At 52.1% G+C, this 22,503-nt stretch overlaps 1 protein-coding gene across 1 annotated transcript in view; it reads left to right on the plus strand.

Moving 5' to 3' along the window:
• Window positions 1-22,503, plus strand: part of LOC147108431 (mitotic interactor and substrate of PLK1-like) — a 440,619-nt gene that overhangs the window by 245,863 nt on the left and 172,253 nt on the right. The window contains exon 2 of the mRNA XM_086005068.1: window positions 9,461-11,717. Within this exon, the coding sequence (XP_085861194.1) occupies window positions 9,461-11,717 (2,257 nt within the window). The remainder of the gene's footprint in view (window positions 1-9,460; window positions 11,718-22,503) is intronic.

Here is a 22,503-nt window from a genome sequence, read left to right on the forward strand (position 1 = left end):
CCCTTAAAAAAAGCACCCCAGAATGGCGGCTGCGTCTTCGCCGGTGGCGGGGCCAGCCGGGACCTATGCGAGAGTGGTAGCCACAGCCACAGCTGCTCCCGCTGTTCCTGCTGCCCCGTCACCTTTTCGATTAATAACAAAAAAGCTTGGGGTGAAGAGCTACACTCACCCCACTATGACCATCGAGGCCTGCGTCAAGGCCATGGCTGGGGTTGTCGGCCCCTCAGCCATCGTCGCGGCCTCGAAAATGTATGGGAAGGCTGTGTTCTTCCTGGGGTCAGAGCGGGCAGTGTCCCTGGCTGTCGCCAAGGGGCTCACCGTGGGCGGGACCTTCCTGCCGGTGGATCCTCTCGAGGCCACCGCGCAGAGGATCATTATTTCCAACGTCCCGCCCTATGTTCCTGGTGAGCTCCTCCTTCCCCATTTGCGACAACTTGGGGAGGTGAGGTCTAGGATCATACCCATCCCGCTCTGCTTCCGGGAGGCCAGCCTTCGCCACGTCTTCTCCTTCCGGCGCCAGCTGTTTATCCAGCTGGCGCGGGAGGAGGACACTGACGGGGCGTTCGTCGTCCTCCACGAGGGGACCGCCTACCGCGCCTTTTGGACGTCGGACGGTGTGAGGTGCCATGCCTGCAGGGAGGTGGGGCACATCAGGAGGAACTGCCCTGCCTCCAAGGCCGCCGGATCATCTCGTGCGGCCGAGGCTGGCGCCGCCGCCGCCGCCCTTCCCCCTGGATCTGCCCGCGCGTCAAGTACGTCTGATGCGCGGTTGACGTCGGGGGCCGATGCCACCAAGGCCTCCGGCGGGGGGGAGGGAGTGTGTCCGGCCGGAAAGAAGGCGCGGGGAAAAAAGAAGCACCTTAGGGCGGGTTCCCCCGTGGATGGCGAGCCCTTGCCCCTTGAGCCCCTTACACCCGCGCTCCTCGCGGAGTTGATCAGGGCAGATGTGAGCGGGAGGGGCCTCGTGCCCGAGCCTGTGGCCGCAACCGCCGCAGCGGTAATGCCAATACCTGCGGCCGGGCTCGGGCCCGAGGAACCCGACAAACCTGCTCCGCCGGAGGGAGTCGAGGAGGAGGCCTTTGCAGACATGGAGGTCTCCCTCGCTCCCTCCGTGCTAAAAAGAAGGCGCGACCCCCTGGATGAGGAGGAGGACCGGGAGGAGGAAGGTCCCTCCGAGCAGGGGGAGTCGTCGCCCGACGCGGGTACTGCGCCCCCCCCCCCAGTGCTGTCGTCATCACCAGCGATCGGCAGGGGTCGCCTGTCCCTCGGGAGGCTGAGGCAGATGTGTCTGTCCAGCACGTGCCTCCCGGGGATGGGGATGAGACCCTGCCCGTGGGGGGGGGGGTTGCGGAACAACCCGCGGCAGTAATTGAAATTGACCTTTTATCGGTGCCGTTACCCCTCGCCGGGTCGGGCAGCCTGGGGGCTGGGTCGGGCGAGCTCGAGGATAATGAGCTCGCCCAATGCGACCCGGACGTCTCCCAGGGGATGCTCGTCCTGGTAGAGCTTTTAATTCAAAACCCCCCGTCTGCTGGGTCGGAGGTTGGTGGCGGGGAGGAGGATGGCCCCCTGGCTGCGTCTCTGGTGCCGGACATACTGGAGGAGCTGGAAATTGTTCTCTCCCCGGTTTCTCCGTCCTTCCGGCGTCTGAGGCGGAGGGGAGCTCTGAACCGCCGCCGTCTTCTGGCCCGGCACCCCTAGAGGAGCCCAGGGAGAAATCCTCTGCCGCCGATCCTGGGGGTGGGATCCGGGCAGAGGCGGGGCTGGCTGGCGCGGCCGAGTCGTTTGCTTTGCACTGCGCGGCGGACGGGTCGGCCGCTGGTGACGACCCCCTGGAGGAGGATGGGGACTCGGTGATGGGCACGGAGGACGATTCGGACTCCAGCGCCGACGTGGCGATGGATGACCTCGTGCCCCTTGCCGAGTCTCCCCTCATTTCCGTAAGGGAACTCCGGGATTTTATGGCCACGTGCCTGGGTCAGCGCAATAAGGTCCGGCTGGCCCTCGACAGGTGGTCGGAGCTGGCGCTGCTCATCGATTCCGTCCGCGCCGCCGTTAAGATCATGGGCGCGGACGAGGGTGTGAACCCGCTCGAGCTGCGTCGGCTCACAACGTTTCTCACTGGGCTGCTGAGGAAGTGGCGGCTGACCAGCGGCTGCGCTTCCTCCCCCCGTTAGGTGTAGGTAGAGGTTGCACTATGCTTCTGACATGAAGATAACCATAGCCAGCCTCAACATCAACGACAGCAGGGAGGCGCGCCGCAGATTCAATAACTTCTTGGTCCTTCGGGACGGGAAGTATGCGGTGTGCTTCCTGCAAGAAACCCACACCGTTCCGGGAGACAAAGCCACGTGGCTCCTGGAGTGGCAAGGAGGGGTCAGCATGAGTCACCTCTCCAACAATTCCAGCGGGGTGGCTATCTTGCTGGCCCCGCATTTTCAGCCGGAGATCTTGGGGGTCAAGGAGCACGTGCCGGGCCGCTTGCTCCAGGTCACTGTTCGCCTGGGGGGCGTGCCGCTCCATCTAGTGAACGTGTACGCCCCTCAGACCAGTGCGCAGCAAGTGCGCTTCTTCGAAGAAGTGTCCGCTCTCTTGGGCTCCATCGACGTGGGCGAGTGCGTCATCCTCGGGGGGGATTTTAACTGCACCCTCGAGGCGAGGGACCGTTCGGGTCCCCCGCGAAGCCCGGCGGCGATGGAGAAGTTGAGGGACCTGGTTGGGTCCTTCGACTTGGTGGACGTCTGGCGAAATCTCCACCCCGACTTCAGCGCCTTCACTAGCGTGAGGTCTGGGGGAGGAAGGTCCAGAATCGACCGCCTCTACATTTCCCGGGCGTACGTCTCCTGCGTTCCGGCAGCTTCCATGCGGCCGGTGCCGTGCACGGACCACCACCTGGTGTGGGCGGAGCTCGCTCCGCTGCACGCGCGGGGGGAGTCCGTGTACTGGCATTTTAACAACCTGCTGCTGGAGGACGCACGGTTCCGGGATTCGTTTCGTCGATTCTGGGCCGACTGGAGAAGGAAGCAGGGGGGCTTCCCCTCCTTGAGGCTATGGTGGGATGTGGGCAAGGCTCACATCCGTCTCTTCTGTCAGGAGTACGCGAAGGGGTCGACCAAGAGGCGGGAGGCCCGGGTCGGGCGGTTGGAGAAGGAGGTGCTCGACCTGGAGTCCCGTCTCGGTCAGGTCGTCGAGGACCCGGCCCTGCGGAAGGTGTACGAAGAGAAGAAGGGCGCGCTGAAGGACCTGCAGCTCGTCGGGTCCCGAGGCGCGTACGTGAGGTCGCGGATCCAGCTCCTGCGGGACCTGGACCGCGGCTCCCCCTTCTTCTACTCGCTGGAAAAAAGACGGGGGGTCCGTAAGCAGCTCTTGGGGCTGCTGGCCGACGACGGATCTCTGGTCTCGGATCCGGAGGGAATCAGCGCGGAGACCCGCGCCTATTACGGGGCTCTGTTCTCTCCGGATCCGTCCAGTGAGGATGCGCGCAGAGTTTTGTGGGAGGACCTGACGAAGGTTGGCCCGGAGGGCGCCGAAAAATTGGACGCTCCGCTAAGTCTGGCGGAGCTGACAGGCGCCCTCCGCCAGCTCTCTAGGGGAAAGTCCCCGGGGCTGGACGGGCTGACCGTGGAGTTCCACAGGGCGTTCTGGGACGTCTTGGGGGGCGACTACGCGCGGGTCCTGGGGGAAAGTTTGGCGACCGGGGAGATGCCCCTCTCTTGGCGCAGGGCGGTCATTGTCCTGCTGCCTAAGAAGGGCGATCTCCGCCTCCTTAAGAACTGGCACCCGGTCTCCCTCCTCAGCACGGACTATAAAATCTTTGCCAGGGCCATGTCTGCTCGCCTTGGCACCGTGCTGGCCCACATGATCCACCCCGACCAGTCCTACACGGTCCCGGGCCGGACCATCCAAGATAACATCCATCTGGTCCGGGACCTGGTCCACCACTCCCAGAGGGCTGGTCTGTCGGTCGCCTTCCTTTCCCTGGATCAGGAGAAGGCGTTCGACAGGGTGGATCACGAGTATCTCTTCGGGACTCTGCGCGCATTCGGGTTCGGGACGCATTTCGTCGCCCGGATCCCACTTCTGTACGCCGCCGCGGAGTGTCTGATTAAAGTTAACGGGTCCTTGACGGCGCCCCTTTGCTTCGGGAGGGGGGTGCGTCAGGGATGCCCCATGTCCGGTCAGTTATATGCCATTTGCGTGGAGCCTTTCCTGCGCCTCTTGCGGAAGAGGTTGACGGGACTGGCTCTGCAAGGGCCGGGCGTGGAGGTGGTCCTCTCGGCTTACGCCGATGACGTGCTCCTCATGGTCACGGATCCCGCTGACTTGCGGAGGATGCGGGAATGCCAGCAGATTTACTCGGACGCATCCTCCGCCAAGATCAACTGGGAGAAATGTTCCGGACTCCTGGTGGGTCAGTGGCGGGTGGACTCCCTGCCGGAGGAGTTCAGGCCTTTCGCCTGGAGCACCACGCACCTCCTCTATTTGGGAGTCTACCTTAGCCCTGCCGAGGACGCTTGGCCGGCGAACTGGCAAGAGCTGGAGGCCAAAGTCACCGCTCGCCTAGGACGCTGGACAGGACTGCTCCGAGTGTTGTCCTACAGGGGTCGAGCGCTGGTCATAAACCAGCTGGTGGCCGCCATGTTGTGGTACCGGTTGGTCACTTTGATCCCTCCCCCTGCGTTTGTCGCCAAGATTCAGAAGAAGCTCATCGACTTCTTCTGGGACAAAAGGAAGCACTGGGTCTCTGCCGCGGTTCTGTGTCTCCCGCTTAGGGAGGGCGGTCAGGCGCTGGTGTGCCTTCGCACCCAGGCTGCGACTTTCCGTCTTCAGACGCTGCAGAGATACCTGTACGTCGAGAATCCTCCGAGATGGTGTGCGCTGGCGACGTTTTTCTTCCGCCAGCTGCATGGCCTCAATTACGACACGCAGCTCCTGTTTGCGAAAGTGGGCAGCAGGCGTGCCGGCCTGCGGGAGCTGCCTGTCTTCTACCAGGAACTACTATGGGTTTGGAACTACGTCGCTTCCAGGCGGAGCTCTCCCCCGTCAGGAGCGGCGGCTCTCCTTCGGGAGCCGCTGCTCAGGAATCCGCACCTCCACGAACACGGGTTCGGGCGGCTGGCGGAAGGTAGGGCTGTGGCTGGCAAGGTGACCAGAGTCGGGGACCTGCTCGATGGCGGAGGAGCGGGCTGGATGGCGCCGGAGGAGCTGGCGCGGCGCCTGTCCTGGGCCAACGTCCGGCTCGCGGTCGAAACCATCGAATCGGTAAAAGCGGCACTGGGCCCCGACTCCACTAGGTGTATCGAGGCAGCTCAAGCACGTGGGGCGATCCCGTCCGAGCTTACCCCCGTTCGGACGGATTTCCTCATTGGCGCCCGGCCCCGAAACTCCCCTCGGGAACCGGCGCCTCACAACTTGAGCCGTCTCGAGGAAATACCCTCCGTGCCTTTTCATTCCGCGCGGAGGGGTTTCCTGTACGGGCTGCTCCTGCACACTCTCCACTTTGCCATCTTCGTCTACCGTCCGGACACGCCTTGGCGTGGCGTTTTGCCGACCGGCGGTAGCGGAGGTCCCCAATGCAGGGCTCTCTATGCGGGAGTCCTCCCTTGTTCCATCGGGGACTTGGCCTGGAGAGTGTTGCACGGAGCGGTCCCGTGCAATAAGGTTTTAAGTAGGTTCACGGACTCCCAGGCCGCCTGCATTTTTTGCGGCCTGGAGGAGTCCGTGTTTCACGTTTATATGGATTGTGAGAGGTTGCAGCCCCTCTTTCACTACTTGAAGGGGCTGCTCCTCGATTTTTGGTTGCACTTCAGTCCCACGCTCTTGATCTACGGTCACCCGGTGCAGAGGGGAGCGGACAGGTTGGAGGACCTCCTTGTGGGCCTGCTCCTGGGCTTGGCTAAAAGAGCCATCAATTGGTCCAGGCAGCGGGCGGTCGAGGGGGTCGTCCAGCCGGATTGCCTGCATCTCTTCCGCGGCCATGTTCGCGCCCGGGTGGCCCTGGGGATGGAGCACGCGGTGTCCGCCGGTGCGCTTGAGTATTTCCGCGACCGATGGGCGCCGCGGGGACTGGAGTGCATCATCAACACAGAAAACCAAATTTTAATTTGATTTGTTAAGCTTTAGTTGAACTTTTGTTTATTTACAGTTGAATTGGGTTTTTTTTTTTTGGGTCCAAATAAAAGAGTACCCTCTGTTCAGTAAATACCTGTTATTATTGTTCTCCTGCAGTCCGTATATTATTGATACTCGGCCACTACAATTATGTCAGCATTAGCAGTGAGTGTCGGCAGGAGAGGAGGCTTACCATTGCTCACATGCATGTACACGCACGAACACACTCGTATGCACACACATTGCGCATGCACGCACACACAAGCACACATGCACACATACACTTGCACATACACATGCATGTCTCTCTAGAAATTGCAGGACAGAGAGCAACCTGTCTCTCAGCATATACGCGTGCAAGCCCCCGATCTGCACTTACCCGACGCGCCTGCCGTTCACCTCCAGGGACGCCTGGAATTCCTGTTTGAAAGAGAAGAATCCCGGGCAGCATCTGACGTCACGCCGCCCAGGAGTGCAGCCAGCGCGAAGCCTGGAGCGCGCTGTGCAAGTGAGACACGCCCCTTGAGGTCTCCGTTTAATAGGACACGCCTCCAATGTTTCTCACAAGCTGAAAAGCATTTTTACATGCAGAGCAGCATTTCAAATAGGTTTTTGGTATTTTTATGAAGCTTTTGGTAACTTTTATAAACTTTAAAAAATGTTCACATTATTTTGAAGAATCTGAAGTAGTTTTAAACAGAATTAAAGCAATTTAAAGACTTTTAAAAGCCCTGAAAGAATTTTTTTTCATTCCATTTATTTATTTAGCAACGTCGTCGTCATACGTGCCTTCACACTGTTCCCTTTGGGGAACTGTATGAAGTGGTGGAAGGATTTATGGCCGTGATTAACGCTCATTCTGTGACCGTAACCATCTTTGAACCAGCCATTAGGGTGGTTAGTCCTATGGCGGGAGGGTTTTACGGGCTCCCACAAGCTATACGAGGAGGGGGGGCCACCCACACCCACGGGCGCAAATATCCCACTGGATGTCAACCCAGAATTTAGAGCTGGAGCTCCGACTCCACTTGCCGGGACTGTCTGGAGCGGGGTTCGGAACCCTACCCCGTCTGGCCCAGCGGCGGGGATCCTACCGCTACGCCAAAGGCCCACTCCGATTAGCAACGTGAAATGGCTGGAATGAGCACAATTCACGGCATTAAAAGAACTCACAATTGAACTGATGATGACCTCAGCAATCTCCTCAACGAGGTGGAGGCGCAGCGCCTGCTCATCATTGGTAATGAGAAGTCAAAGGCGCCGCAAAAAGGACAGATGATAGCTTGGTCTTTCAAGTGGCAGCATAGGGCTCCAGTCACGGGGAGGGAAAAGGCGCAGGAAACGTATGGGTGTCACCTTTTGCACGGAGTGGGCCTTTTGCGTAGCGGTAAGCTTCCCCGCCGCTGGGCCAGAAGGAGTAGGGTTTCGAACCCCGCTCCAGAGTCCCGGCAAGTGGAGTCGGAGCTCCAACTATAAATTCTGGGTGGACATCCAGCGGGATACTTGCGTCCGCGGGTGTGGGTGGCCCCCCCCCCTCAGATGGGTTGTGGGAGCCCGTAAAACCCTCATGCCATAGGACTAACCACCCTAATGGCTAGTATGAAGATGGTTATGGTCACGGAAGGAGTGTTAACGTGGCCAGAAATCCTTCCACCACTTCATACAGTTCCCGAAAGGGAACAGTGTGAGGATACGCACGACGATGACCTGTTGCGCAATGCACCTCCTTGGACCCTCAGTCGCAGATGCGAGGGGGCAAATCGTGCAATTGTTAAATTTTTCATTTTATTGACATGTAAAATGTTGGCCCAGTAATTCCCTTCCAAACGCGTGAGTACGGTCGGGGTACTCACGCATCTGGCCGGAGGAAATGCCGGTTTTCAGCATGCACAGCGCATGCGGGGAAAACCGGCATTTCCTGTCCTCTGAACGAAGGGGTTCAGAGGCAGAACGTGTGCGATTGTACAGGCAGCGCGTGCGCAGTAAAATTCGCCGGTTTCATTCATGCTTTCAGTGAGGTTAAGTCCTTACAACTTACACATGAAAAAAGCATGAGTACAGTTGCTCCAGAGGCTGCGGAGGAAGATATATTTTATCGTGGAGCTTCTGAAAGGCAATATTTTTGTTTGGGAAAGGGAGGAAAGTTATTTTAAGAAATGCTGAGGTAAGTTTTAAAGTATATTTTTGTTTTTTAAAACGGGTTTTCGGTACTGTAGGTAGAAGGAGCAATTGTGGCTATGTGAATTGAATTTGCTGTGTTTATTAAATGTGAAAATGACTCCAACATTTTTAAGAAAGAAACTTTTCATCAGTAATATATTCTTTTAAGTAATTATGTATGTATGTCTGTATATATTCCTTTGCGTATATGTATGTATATATTCCTTTACTTATGTGTATGAATGTATGTATTTAATTATGACTTTCAGAGAAAGTAACTTATTGGAAAATCATAATTAAATACATACATTCATACACATAAGTAAAGGAATATATACATATACGTAAAGGAATATATACGGACATACATACATAATTACTTAAAAGAATATATTACTGATGAAAAGTTTCTTTCTTAAAAATGTTGGAAATGTTACATTACTCATTTTAGAACAGTCATTTTCACATTTAATAAACACAGCAAATTCAATTCACAGCCACAATTGCTCCTTCTACCTACAGTACTGAAAACCCGTTTAAAAAAAAAAAAATTAAACTTTAAAACTTACCTCATCATTTCTTAAAATAACTTTCCTCCCTTTCCCAAACAAAAATATTGCCTTTCAGAAGCTCCACGATAAAATATATCTTCCTCCGCAGCCTCTGGAGCAACTTTACACATGCTTTTTTCATGTGTAAGTTGTAGGGACTTAACCTCACTGAATCCATGAATGAAATCGATGAAGTTCACTGTGCACGCGCTGCCTGTGCAGTCGCACGTGCTGTGCCTCTGAACCCCTTCGTTCAGAGGACAGGAAATGCCGGTTTTCTCCGCATGCGCTGTGCATGCTGAAAACCGGCATTTCCTCTGGCCAGACGCGTGAGTACCCCGACCGTACTCACGCGTTTGGAACGGAATTACTGGGCCGTTAAGTTTTCCAGTCATGTGGACTCTTGGTAGTTTTACTACTAATATTAGATGGTATCACCATGGGAATTGTGTTCTGCATTTGAGACTACCAGCCTAATACATCTTTAATTGTAATTGGTGCAGATTGTGTGCTGAAGTTTCACTTCAGTGTATAATGTGATCTCTAGCACTTTCCTTCCTGACCCAGTGCTGTGAACAGGGCTCCAGCAGGCAGCGTGTCAATCCTCAGTGTGAAACTTTCCCTTTTCTCTTTAACAGAAACCAGGGAGTTCTGGGATTCCGATAAAGGTGTCTGTGGTGAATGAGGTGGAGTCTGAGCAGGGTGCCACTGCCTCCAAGGATCTGGTGCACAGGAGTCTGCCCGATTCCAAGACTCAGCTGATAGGAATTCCAGAAGGTAGACTTGAGCAGAGCAAAGATTCTAAGCAAGATAGGGCTCCTTCCAAAGACACGAGGCAGATCCCCGCAGGATCCAAGGATTGCCTGGAAAAGCAGACAAATAATGAGCTTGTGTTGAAGGAAGGAGGAGAGAAAGAAACTGTTGTCTCCAAAGACCAACAGACACCTAAAGAAACTGAGGATTCACTGGGTGAAGAGCCTCCTGTCCCAATGGAGAGAACTGAGGGAAATGGGCCTCTGGTCAACCTTGATGGTTCATATCCAAATCTTGAAAACGGAACTCATTTGTTCTCTCTCAATTCAAATACAATCACACTGATTAATTCAGGACCTTCCATTTCAGTCACTACATCTGGGATTGATTGTGGCGATGGGGTCATCATTCATGCAAAGAAGGTTGCTGTTATTAAATCCCAAGATATAGGCGATCAGAATACTTCAGTTAATGGTGGACCGAAAGGTGCGTTTTCTTCAAAGACAGACCACGAAGAAGGGGGGACACCCTCCACAGTCAGAGATGCAAAGTTAGCCACCATAAAGAAAGAAGCCAACTTTGACCTTCGGACCTACCACGCGGAGAAAAAGCCAACAAAACTTTTTTCAGATGATGAGGAAGGAAAATACAAGACGGTAATCATTAAAGGAACGGCTGATGATGAAATGCTTGAAAAGGAGAGAAGGGAGATTATTCGGAACCAAGCTGTGAAGAAGAGCTCCACCATTGCAGAGAAATGGGGTTCAACAGAGCGATTAGAATTGGAGGAGAAGCCATCACTTGCAGATTCCATGCAGAAGCAAGATGAAACTTGGAGCTGCATGTCCAGCGTGGAGTCCAATTCATCACCTTTCCCTAAAGAATCTTCCATTGCTCACCCTGAAGGCATTAACACTGAACAAATAAACTTCACTGTGGCTCGGCAGCAGTTCCTCGAGATGGAGAAGTCAAGGCAAGAAATCCCTATGAGTCCAAGGCTTTCTGCTCAACCCTACAAGGCCTTAAGCCGTTCTTCCACACCCTCTGAATCAGTCCAACCTCTTCACTACAAGGACTGTAGTGTCTTGGACTCAAGTCCAGTGGTCACTGTAAAGGCCATTAGAGATGATTATATCCCTGAGGGAGAGAAGGGGAACCCAGGTGAGCATTCCACTAAAAGCCTCATGAGCAATAGTGTGTTCACTGCTGAAAAGATTGCAACTCTGGAAAATGGTGATGGTGAAAAGTTTGGTTACACCCGGCGAAATCTGCCTGTAGATGACCTTGATTCTGGATTAGGGGAGATGCCCAATGACTACGGTTATGGGTATACAAGTGATGGTGGGGCATCAAATGAGATGCTGAACATTGCTAGTGACAACAGTTGCGTTTTTGAGTTCTCTGAGCAGAAGGCTGTGCCAGAAACACCCATTGAGAAGGAAATCCGATTAGCCATGGAAAGGGAAGAGAGTCTTCGTAAGGAGCGAGGAATTAGGAAGTCGGTAAGCTCTGAAGAAATGGTGCAAATCAAAACTAAGCCAATGTTATCTCAACTACCGCCAACATCTCCCTTCTCAAAAAGTAAAGACAAAAACCGAATGGTTTTCTTTGCTCAGAGAGAAATTGAACTGGACTCGAAGAGAGAAGAGACATTGAGGCAAGAGGGTAAAGTGAAGGGGTTGTACGATAAAGGAATGGCACAAGAGGTGGAAGAACGCAAAAAGGTTTTTGAACAGCAAATAGATGATGTGCCAGTTGCACCACAGCAGGGCTGGCGACCAATCTTAGCCAGTTTTGTTTCGTCGGAATCTCCCAGCGTGTACACCATTCCAGAAGAAAGCAACACGATCCAAGTTGACTCAACAGAATGTAAAGTAATCTTGCAGGAAAGTCCAGATTATCAGCTGCATAGTCCAAGCATTTACAAGACCAGCAGCTCAAAGCCGGACCCTGCTACACATCACGCAACGGCGAGGCTCTCCAAGAGCCTAACCACTCCTGATGAAGAGCCCTACATTCTGCGACCGTGGAAGTGCCAGACCACCTTCCTGATTGAGCGGGAAATTGAGGAAGAGCAACGTCGGGAAGAGGAGCTGCGGGCTGAGAGACAGATGCAGCAACCTGCTGGGAGCCTTTCTTCAAGTAGGTATATTGTCACCTTCCCTGCCAGCTCCAACTCCTTCAGATATAATGTTCATTAGAGACGGACACTACTGCTGAGAAAAAATAATGTACAATTCGAGAGTGCACTGCCCACACCATTCAACGTACTTCACTGCCCCACTGTAGTCAACGTTCCATGTTTAGTGTCAATCATTGTAAGGAAAGTTGAGGTGAATAGCATGGATGCATTTACGGGAAAGCTAGATAAGCACATGAGGGAGAAAGGAAAAGAAGGATATGCTGACTGGGTGAGATGAGAGGCCTGTTTCTGTGCTTTAGACTCAAAGAAAGCTGTAAACAAGAACCAGAAGCATGGTGCACTCTGCTTCCAGCTTGTACATGCTTATTACCTGATGCTGTGGGGATTGCCACAGGATCACTTCATAGACTATGGAGGAGTGAGGGTCCATGTTTCACTCGAATCCCAGGTACAGCAGGCAATTAGGAAGGCAAAAGGAATGTTGGCCTTTATTTCAAGGGGGTTGAGTATAAAAGCAGCAAAGTCCTGCTACAACTTTACAGGGTATTGGTGAGACCACACCTGGAGTACTGCGTACAGTTTTGGTCTCCTTATTTAAGGAGGGATATACTTGCATTGGAGGCAGTTCAGAGAAGGTTCACTCGGTTGATTCCAGGGATGAGGGGGGTTATCTTATGAAGAAAGGTTGAGCAGGTTGGGTCTATACTCATTGGAGTTTAGAAGAATGAGAGGTGATCTTATTGAAACATATAATATACTGAAGGGTCTTGACAAGGTAGATGCAGAGAGGATGTTTCCCCTGGTGGGGGAATCTAGAACTAGGGGGCACAATTTCAGAATAAGGGCTCGCCCATTTAATACTGAGATGAGGAGGAATTTCTTCTCTCAGAGGGTTGTGAATCTGAGGAATTCTCTGCCCCAGAGAGCTGTGGAGGCTGGCTCATTGAATATATTTAAGGTGGAGATAAACACATTTTTGAACGATAAGGGAGTCAAGGGTTATGGGGAGCAGGCAGGGAAGTGGAGTTGAGGCCAAGATCAGATCAGCCATGATCCCATTGAATGGTGGAGCATGCTGGAGGAGCCAAATGGCGAACTCCTGCTCCTATGTCTTATGTTCTTATGTAGTTCCCACACTCCCACTCACCTAGTGTACCTCCCACACCCCAAGTGTACCTCCCACACCCCCAGTGTACCTCCCACACTCCCAGAATACCTCCCACACTCCCAGAATACCTCCCACACTCCCAGAATACCTCCCATACTCCCAGAGTACCTCCCACACTCCCAGAGTACCTCCCACAATCCCAGAATACCTCCCACACTCCCAGAATACCTCCCACACTCCCAGAATACCTCCCATACTCCCAGAATACCTCCCACACTCCCAGAATACCTCCCATATTCCCAGAGTATCTCCCATATTCCCAGTGTACCTCCCATATTCCCAGTGTACCTCCCATATTCCCAGAATACCTCCCACACTGCCAGAATACCTCCCACACTGCCAGAATACCTCCCATACTCCCAGAATACCTCCCACACTCCCAGAATACCTCCCACACTCCCAGAATACCTCCCATATTCCCAGAGTATCTCCCATATTCCCAGTGTACCTCCCATATTCCCAGTGTACCTCCCATATTCCCAGTGTACCTCCCACACTCCCAGAAAACCTGCCATACTCCCAGAATCCCTCCCATACTCCCAGAATAACTCCCACACTCCCAGTGTACCTCCCATACTCCCAGAATACCTCCCACACTCCCAGAATACCTCCCGTACTCCCAGAAAACCTCCCACATTCCCAGCGTACCTCCCATATTCCCAGAATACCTCCCACACTCCCAGAATACCTCCCACACTCCCAGAATACCTCCCATACTCCCAGAAAACTTCCCATACTACCAGAATACCTCCCACACTCCCAGTGTATCTCCCACACTCCCAGAATACCTCCCATATTCCCAGAATACCTCCCACACTCCCAGAATACCTCCCATACTCCCAGAATACCTCCCATACTCCCAGAATACCTCCCACACTCCAAGAATACCTCCCACACTCCCAGTGAATCTCCCACACTCCCAGAATACCTCCCATACTCCCAGAATACCTCCCACACTCCCTGTGGTATCTTGAGGTGGCCATAGATGGAGGCAGACACAGGTTGACTCCGTAACATGGTTTAATCAACACTTGCACATGAAAGCTTCTGCCATGAGGCAGCAAAAACAAAGAGTACAACCAGTACAGACCAGACTTAACTCAGGAGACCAATTGCCACAGCACCACCTGGTGGATCAGGTTACTCATAACCTCCCAGGTTACTACACTCCTCCCACCTTAAGATTGCCATATGCAATTCTTAAACAATAACCCTTACTAGGTACTACATTTTAATTAACCAGTATGCTCTAACCATGGTTAACCCCTGACTAATTTAACAGGTTTGTATAAGTCTTTCTGGTTGCTTGCGAATCCTTTGTGAACGTCTTAATTCCACTTGTGGTGGATTCTCAGATTCATTCGCACTTGAGATTGGAGTAGTCTCTGATGTTGGTTTTACTCTGTCCCGCTGTGGCCTGGCAGCACCAGTGTCCACTGGCACCTTATAAGACGTGCTGGGTCCTGGAACAGCCTCCTCTACTGCCCTTTGTTCCATCTGAGGCAGTTCCCCCTGCTGCCGGCTGAAAAGCTGATCCACATGCCGACAAACCCCTCGACCATCCCCTAGTAACACGGAGTACGACACAGGTCCTGTAATGTCCTGGATTAGTCCTGGTATCCATTTAGGTCCATAGCCGAAGTTCCGGGTGTACACAGAGTCCCCTATGGCGAAATGGCGAGCTTTAGTATGTTTATCATGGTACGCTTTTTGGTTTGTTTGTTTTGTCTCAACCTTGCTTTTGAGATCTGGGTGTATCAGGTCTAACATGCACCGCAACTTTCTCCCCATCATCAACTCAGCCGGAGAAAGCCCCGTGGTAGCTTGGGGTGTTATACGATAACTAAACAAGGCTCTATTGAGCTTGGTCTCCAGGGTGTCACCTGAGCTCTTCCTCATGAGCTCCTTAAAAGTCTGCACGGCTCGCTCGGCTAACCCATTTGAGGCTGGGTGATATGGAGCCGAGGTGACATGTGTGATTCCATTCCTTACCATGAATTCTTTGCTCCCTTCACTAACAAAACACTGTGCATTGTCGGATACAATCATTTCTGGAATACCATGCGTGCTGAAGCTGTTCCTGAGACAATCCAGTGTGGCATCAGTCATTGCAGAGCTCACTGGATAAACGTCGATCCACTTTGAGTAAGCGTCTACCAGCACCAAAAACATTTTGCCCATAAAAAGGTCTCGCATAGTCTATGTGAATTCTCCTCCAGGGTTTGCTGGGCCACTCCCAGGGATGGAGTGGTGCCCCGGCAGGTTCTTTCCTCTGTTCCTGACATATAGTGCATGACTTTACCTTTGACTCAATTTCAGCATCCAAGTTAGGCCACCACAGGTAGCTCCTAGCCAGTCCTTTCATTCAAGTCATTCCTGGGTGCGATTGATGCAACTGTTCCATCAAAGTAGAGCGTCCCCGCTCTGGGCCTATGATGCGTGCTCCCCATAGCACACATCCATCTTGGACACTGAGCTCGTGCTGTCTCTGTCTGTACGGCGCGAACTCCGGTCCCTCACGGTGATCTGGCCAGCCTTTCAACACATACTCACGGACCCTTGACATAACGGGGTCCTTGGCTGTCCAGCCCTGGATTTGCGCTGAAGTCATCAGGGGACTGATCTCCTGATCCAGCATCAGGACGTGCTCCTCAGGGGAAGTACTGCGAGGAGATTTTGAGAGGGGCAGGCGGCTGAGAGCCTCAGCATTCCCGTTTTCCTTGCCGGCTCTGTACGTGATCACATATTCATAGGCTCTTAGTATTGCTGCCCATCTCATTATTCTCTGTGATGCCATTTGAGGCACCGCTTTCATTTCATTCAGTAAGCTAATAAGAGGCTTGTGGTCAGTACTGATTACAAACTTCCTCCCATATATGTACTTATGGAATTTCTTTACTCCAAATATAATGGCTAACCCCTCTTTATCAAGCTGTGAATAGTTCTTTTCTGCAGCTGTGAGCGTGCGTGAAACAAACCCGATGAGCCATTCCGCTCCATCTGGCATGCGGTGGGCCAACACTGCCCCCACTCCATAGGGTGATGTGTCGCAGGACATTATCAGCTCCTTCTTCTCGTCATAATGCACTAACACCCTGCTGGACTGAAGTAGCTCCTTTGACTGCTGAAACGCTTTCGCTTGCTCTGGCCCCCAACGCCATGGCTCCTCCTTTCTCAGCAGTTTGTGCAGGGGTGCCAGCAGCATTGATAAGTTTGGAAGAAACCGGTTATAATAATTCAGGAGCCCTAGATAGGCTTTCAGTTCAGTCACTGAGGTGGGTGCAGGTGCATCCTGCACTGCCTGCACTTTCCCTGGTAATGGATGGAGGCCTGTGGCATCCACCCGATGTCCCAGGAATGTAACTTCCTTCTCCATGAAACTACACTTACTCCGTTTCAGGCGTAGCCCCGCCTCTTCCAGCCGCTGTAGCACTTTGTCCAGTGTTTTTACGTGATCTTGATCGTCACTTCCTGTTAGCAGAATATCATCTAAGTACACGGCCACCTTTGGAATGCCCTGCAGAATGCCCTCCATAGTCCGTTGGAATATTGCTGGGCTAGAACTGACACCAAATGGTAACCTGGCATACGTGAACAGCCCCTTGTGCGTGTTCACCGTGACAAACTTTTTTGATTCTTCATCTAGCAATATCTGCTGATATGCCTGACTCATGTCCAGTTTGCTGAATCTTTCTCCCCCAGCGAGCGATGTTAACATGTCCTCCATTCTCGGAATGGGGTACTGTTCCAGTAATGATACTCTGTTCACTGTTAACTTATAGTCACCACACACCCTTACGTTACCGTCGGGCTTCAATACCGGGACTATTGGTGCCGCCCAGTCTGAAAATTTCACTGGTTCTATTACTTTGTCCTTTAGCAGGCGACCTTGTTCCGCCTCAACCTTGGTTTTCATTGCAAAAGGTACCGACCTTGGTTTAAAGAAACGAGGCGTGGCATCACTGGCTACATGAATCTTGGCTGTGGCTCCTCTTAAGGTGCCCAGTTCGTCCTTGAACACTAACTCATGCTTCATCAGCACTTCTTGCAGTGTCTCTGTACTGTCCTCCATTTTATTCATTGCCTGCCAGTCCACACTCAACTCACTGATCCACCCTCGCCCTAACAGGTTTGGCCCTGACCCTGCTACCACTACCACCGTAAGCTCTTTGGTGACTCCTTTGTGTTCCACTTGTACTTCGGCCGCCCCCAAAATGTCCACCTTCTGTCCTGTGTAGGTTTTGAGACTAATGGGGCATGTACCTAGCTCTGGTACTTTTGCTTCCCCCCATAGCTTGGCGTACTCAGTCTGTGACATTATGGTTACACTACATCCGGTGTCAATCTCAAACTTTACTTGACCTCCGTTCACTATCAAATGCTGAGTGAGAGGGGGTACGTTGGGCCTTGAAGTGTCTATACTGTATATAGTGAAAACCTCCTCACTAGACTCTTCCTCCTCTTGTATGTAATTTGCCTGCTTTGTATACTTCTCCCTCCCCCCTTTAGCATGCTTTGCCCCTTTAGCACTGCTTCTCTCACTCACTGCCCTTTTACAGACTTTCTTTAAGTGCCCTATTTTTCCACAATTGTGGCACTTTGCCTTTGCAAACCTGCAGTCCTTTGCATAATGGCTTGTCCCGCCACATCGGTAGCAATCCCCAACCCCGACTGGTGGACTTTTCGCACCAGCTTCCATCTTGAAAACAGCTCCTCCCACTGGTTTACTCCATTTCTCCTTGCTCATACTGTTTAAGTCCTTAATGTCCTTGTTAGCCATCTCCATGGCTTGTGCTTTTTTAAGTGTCGTCTCAAACGTTAATCCTTCTTCTGACAGCAACCTTTGCTGTATACTGCCGTCGTTAACTCCGCATACTAGTCTGTCCCTTAACATGACTGTGAGCGCATTTCCAAAATTACAGTCCTGTGCGAGCTTCCGAAGCTCCTCCACATACTCAGTAACGCTTTCTTCCGGCCTCCTAATCCTCGAATTGAATTTCCATCTCTGTACTATTTCACTAGGTTTCAGATTGAAATGATTCTTTAGTAGACTCACCAACTCGTCAAAAGATTTTTCTCCTGGCCGCTCCGGGCTCAGCAGATTCCTCATCCGTGTATAGGTTTGCGCTCCCACACAACTCAGTAAAATGGCCCTTTTCTTTTCAGCACTGTCCACCTCGTTTGCCATAAAGAAATGGCTCAGTATTTCACAATACTCCTCCCAAGACTGCGACTTGCTGTCAAAAGGTGCCACGGAGCCTACCGTTCCTGCCATCCTTGGAGTCCGGTCACTTCAGCCAAAAAATCGAACTCCGTTTCGACTCCCGCGGCCTAGCCTCGTGCTTTTCCGACTAGTTTGCTAACCAACCTGAGCACCTCTTCCGAATACTCCCTAACTATGACTGATCCACCAAAACTTTTCCGTCCTTTATTCTCGTCGCCATATGTGGTATCTGGAGGTGGCCATAGATGGAGGCAGACACAGGTTAACTCCGTAACATGGTTTAATCAACACTTGCACATAAAAGCTTCTGCCATGAGGCAGCAAAAACAAAGAGTACAACCAGTACAGACCAGACTTAACTCAGGAGACCAATTGCCACAGCACCACCTGGTGGATCAGGTTACTCATAACCTCCCAGGTTACTACACTCCCAAATACCTCCCACACTCCCAGAATACCTCCCACACTCCCAGAATACCTCCCATACTCCCAGAATACCTCCCACACTCCCAGAATACCTCCCACACTCCCAGAATACCTCCCACACTCCCAGTGTATGTCCCACACTCCCAGTGTATGTCCCACACTCCCAGTGTATTACATCCTCTCATGCCCTCTCTGAGCTCATCTTGTCCATGAGACCCAACTCTTACTCTCTCGACCCTATTCTCACCAAACTGCTGACCACCCATCTTCCCTTCCTGGCCCCCATGTTAGCTGATATTGTTAACGGTTTTCTCTCCTCAGGTACTGGCCCCCTCTCCCTCAAATCTGCTGTTATTACCTCCTCCACAAAAAAAACACCCTTGACCCCTCTGCCCTTTCAAACTACCACCCCATCTCCAACCTCCCTTTCCTTTCCAAAGTCCTTGAACATTTTGCCGCCTCCCAAATCCGTGCCCATTTTTCCCGCAAATCCATGTTTGAATCCCTCCAATCAGAATTCTGCCCCGCCACAGCGCTGAAATGGCCCTAATCAAAGTCACAAACTACATTCAATGTGGCAAAGCATCCCTCCTCATCCTTCTCGACCTGTCTGCAGCCTTTGACACGGTTGACCACATCATCCTCCTCCAATGCCTCCCCTCTGTTGCCCAGCTCGGAGGGACTGCACTCATCTGGTTCCATTCCTATCTATCCAGTTGTAGCCAGAGAATCACCTGCAATGGCTTCTCTTCCTGCTCCTGCACCGTAAGCTCTGGGGTCCCCTAAGGATGTATCCTTGGCCCCCTCCCATTTCTAATCTACATGCTGCCCTCAGCGACATCATCCAAAAACACAGCATCAGGTTCCATATGTACACTGAAGACACCCATCTCTACCTCACCACCACCTCTCTCGACCCCTCCACAGTCTCAGATTTGTCAGACTGCTTGTCCGATATCCAGTACTGGATGAGCAGAAATTTCCTCCAACTAAATATTGGGAAGACTGAAGCCATTGTCTTCGGTGCCTGCCACAAACTCTGTTCCCTAGCCACCGACTCCATCTCTCTCCCTGGCCACTGTCTGAGGCTGAACCACACTGTTCGCAACCTCGGGCTTCTATTTGAATTCATGGAGGAAAACTTTGTTTTTTAGCGCCTCCCGTTAGCATCTCCGGGGGGCGCTAGGAAGTTAGACATTTTGACCAGACTTTTTGCTGCGGCGCTAAACACTACCACCACGATCTCCTGCGCCCGCAGATCATGACGTCAGTCGAGCGTGCAACGCCCTGGACCAGGTATTGAATGGCGCCCCCTGCCTTTCCGCCTGCCGCTATCAACGACAGGTAGAGGGGAACGTTTTGCAGTCGGGAAGGGGCTGGGGGAGCGCTATTTAAAGGCAGCCGCTTCCTGCCTTTTCTTGTCGGCAAAATTTTTGGTACATGCATGCTGAGAGAGAGGGAGAGAGACTTCTGGAGAGATTTAACGCTGTCCTAAGGAGTTTTGGCCTTCACCACCACTTTTGAGGTTCCTAAGTGCCGAGCCCGTTCCTTGGGCCTATCCATTAGTGCTTCCAACACAATTGCTTTTGAGGTCTCCAGGCCAGGATTCAAGGCTGCAATGAGCAGGGTGTGGCTGGCCAGCAAGCTGGCCCCTCCCCTTTCAGAACTGGACGGCGCCAGTCTGTCTAGCTTCCATGGTAACCGACATCGCCTGAGCTTCGGTAGCGTTCTGAGGTAGCGCCTCACTCCCTGATGTTTGCGCCTTGAGAGGTGTGTAGCGCCTGATTTAGCACTCAAATCACCTCCAGGTGCGATAGAGGCAAATTTTGCAGTCAGAGGCGCTAATTAGCGCCGAGCGCTAAACTTTGCGCCCGGCCGATATTACCGCCCCAAAATGGGCGATACTGAATTTCTCCCCCGATCTCTGGGTTGTAAGTGCAGTACCATAACCACGAGGCTACCGTACCCTGGATTTAGTTTATTTTCCTTATGCAAATAGCCCTCCACAAACATAGATCTTTTTGTTGTTGTTGTAGATCCACCTCTGCACTGTGTTGATGTGGCCCAGTCTAACCATGGACCGTCAATAAGTTACTGATTGGAGATGCTCACTGTCTCCAATCAAGGGGGAAGATGGAAAGCAGCTAAACAGTAAGCCACTTGGTGCAGGCTAAACTAGATAAATTCATTTACATTTTATAAACATGGTTCTGATGCAAAACAGAATAGACTCAAGATATTAAGCAGCACAACGGGTGAGGACCGGACACAGTCAATACGGGTTAGTGCACTCTTTCAGAGTGCTGCTTTTAGCTCTTTAGTTTCGGGGGGAGGGAGGGGAGATAATTTTTACCATCACTGTTTGGGAGATAAACTGACCGAGTGTTGGTGCGTGTGTTGGTGTGTGTTGGTGTTGGTGTGTGTTGGTGTTGGTGTGTGTGTGTTGTTGTTGGTGTGTGTTGGTGTGTGTGTTGGTGATGATGTGTGTTGGTGTGTGTGTGTTGGTGTTGGTGTGTGTTGGTGCGTGGGTTGGTGTGTGTTGGTGTTGGCGTGTGTGTGTTGGTGTTGGTGTGTGTTGGTGTTGGTGTGTGTTGGTGTGTTGGTGTTGGTATGCGTTGGTGCTGGTGTGTGTGTGTTGGTGTGTGTGTGTTGGTGTGCTGGTGCTGGTGTGTGTGTTATATGTGTGTGTGGGTGTTGGTGTGTTGGTGTTGGTGTTGATCTCTGTTGGTGTGTGTGTTAGTGCATGGGTTGGTGTGTGTTGGTGTTGGTGTGTGTTGGTGTGTGTGTGTTGATGTTGGTGTGTGTGTGCTGGTGTGTGTGTGTTGGTGTTGGTGTGTGTGCGTTGGTGTGGATGGGTGTTGGTGTGTGTGTATTGATGTTGGTGTGTGTGTTGGTGTGTTGGTGTTGGTGTGTGTGTGCTGGTGTGTATATTGGTGCGTGTGTGTTGGAGTGTTGGTGTTGGTGTGTGTGTGTTGCTGGTGTGTGTGTTGGTGTGTTGGTGTCTGTGTGTTGGTGTGTCTGTTTGTGTGTGTGTGCTGGTGTGTGTGTGTTGGTGTGTGTGTGTTGGTGTTGGCGTGTGTGTGTTGGTGTTGATGGGTGTTGTGTGTGTGTTGGTGTGTGTGTGTGTGTGTGTTGGTGTTGATGTGTGTTGGTGTTGATGTGTGTTGGTGTGTGTGTGTTGGTGTGTGTGTTGGTGTGTGTGTGTGTGTTGGTGTTGGTGTGTGTTGGTGTGTTGGTGGTGGTGTGTGTTGGTGTTGGTGTGTGTTGGTGTGTGTGTGTTGTGCGTGTCTGTGTTGGTATGTTGGTGTCTGTGTGTTGGTGTGTGTGCGTTGGTGTGTGTGTGTTGGTGTGTGTGTTGGTGTGTGTGTTGGTGTGTGTGTTGGTGTGTGTATGTTGGTGTGTGAGTGTTGGTGTGTGTGTGTTGGAGTGTGTGTTTGTGTGTGTGTGTTGGTAATGGTGTGTGTGTTGGTGTGTGTGTGCTGGTGTGTGTGTGTTGGTAATGGTGTGTGTGTTGGTGTGTGTGTTGCTGTGTGTGTGTTGGTGCGTGTGTTAGTGTTGGTGTGTTGGTGTTGGTGTGTGTGTGTTGGTGTTGATGTCTGTTGGTGTGTGTGTGTTGGTGTTGGTGTGTGTGTTGATATGTGTTGGTGTATGTGTGTTGGTGTTGATTTGTGGTGCTGTGTGTGTTTTGGTGTTGAAATGTGATCGTGTGTGTGTGTTGGTGTGTGTGTGTGTATTTGTGCATGTGTGTGTGTTGGTGTGTGTGTGTTGGTGTTGGTGTGTGTTGGTGTGTTGGTGTGTGTGTGTTGGTGTGTGTGTGCTGGTGTGTGTGTGTTGGTGTGTTGGTGTGTGTGTGTTGGTGTGTGTGCTGGTGTGTGTGTGTTGGTGTGTGTGTGCTGGTGTGTGTGTGCTGGTGTGTGTGTGTTGGTGTGTTGGTGTTGGTGTGTGTGTGTTGGTGTGTGTGTTGTTC

The sequence above is a fragment of the Somniosus microcephalus genome, chromosome 13 (assembly GCF_052327205.1).
Source record: "Somniosus microcephalus isolate GS21.2 chromosome 13, FLI_Smic_1.0, whole genome shotgun sequence".
Classification (NCBI taxonomy): domain Eukaryota; kingdom Metazoa; phylum Chordata; class Chondrichthyes; order Squaliformes; family Somniosidae; genus Somniosus; species Somniosus microcephalus.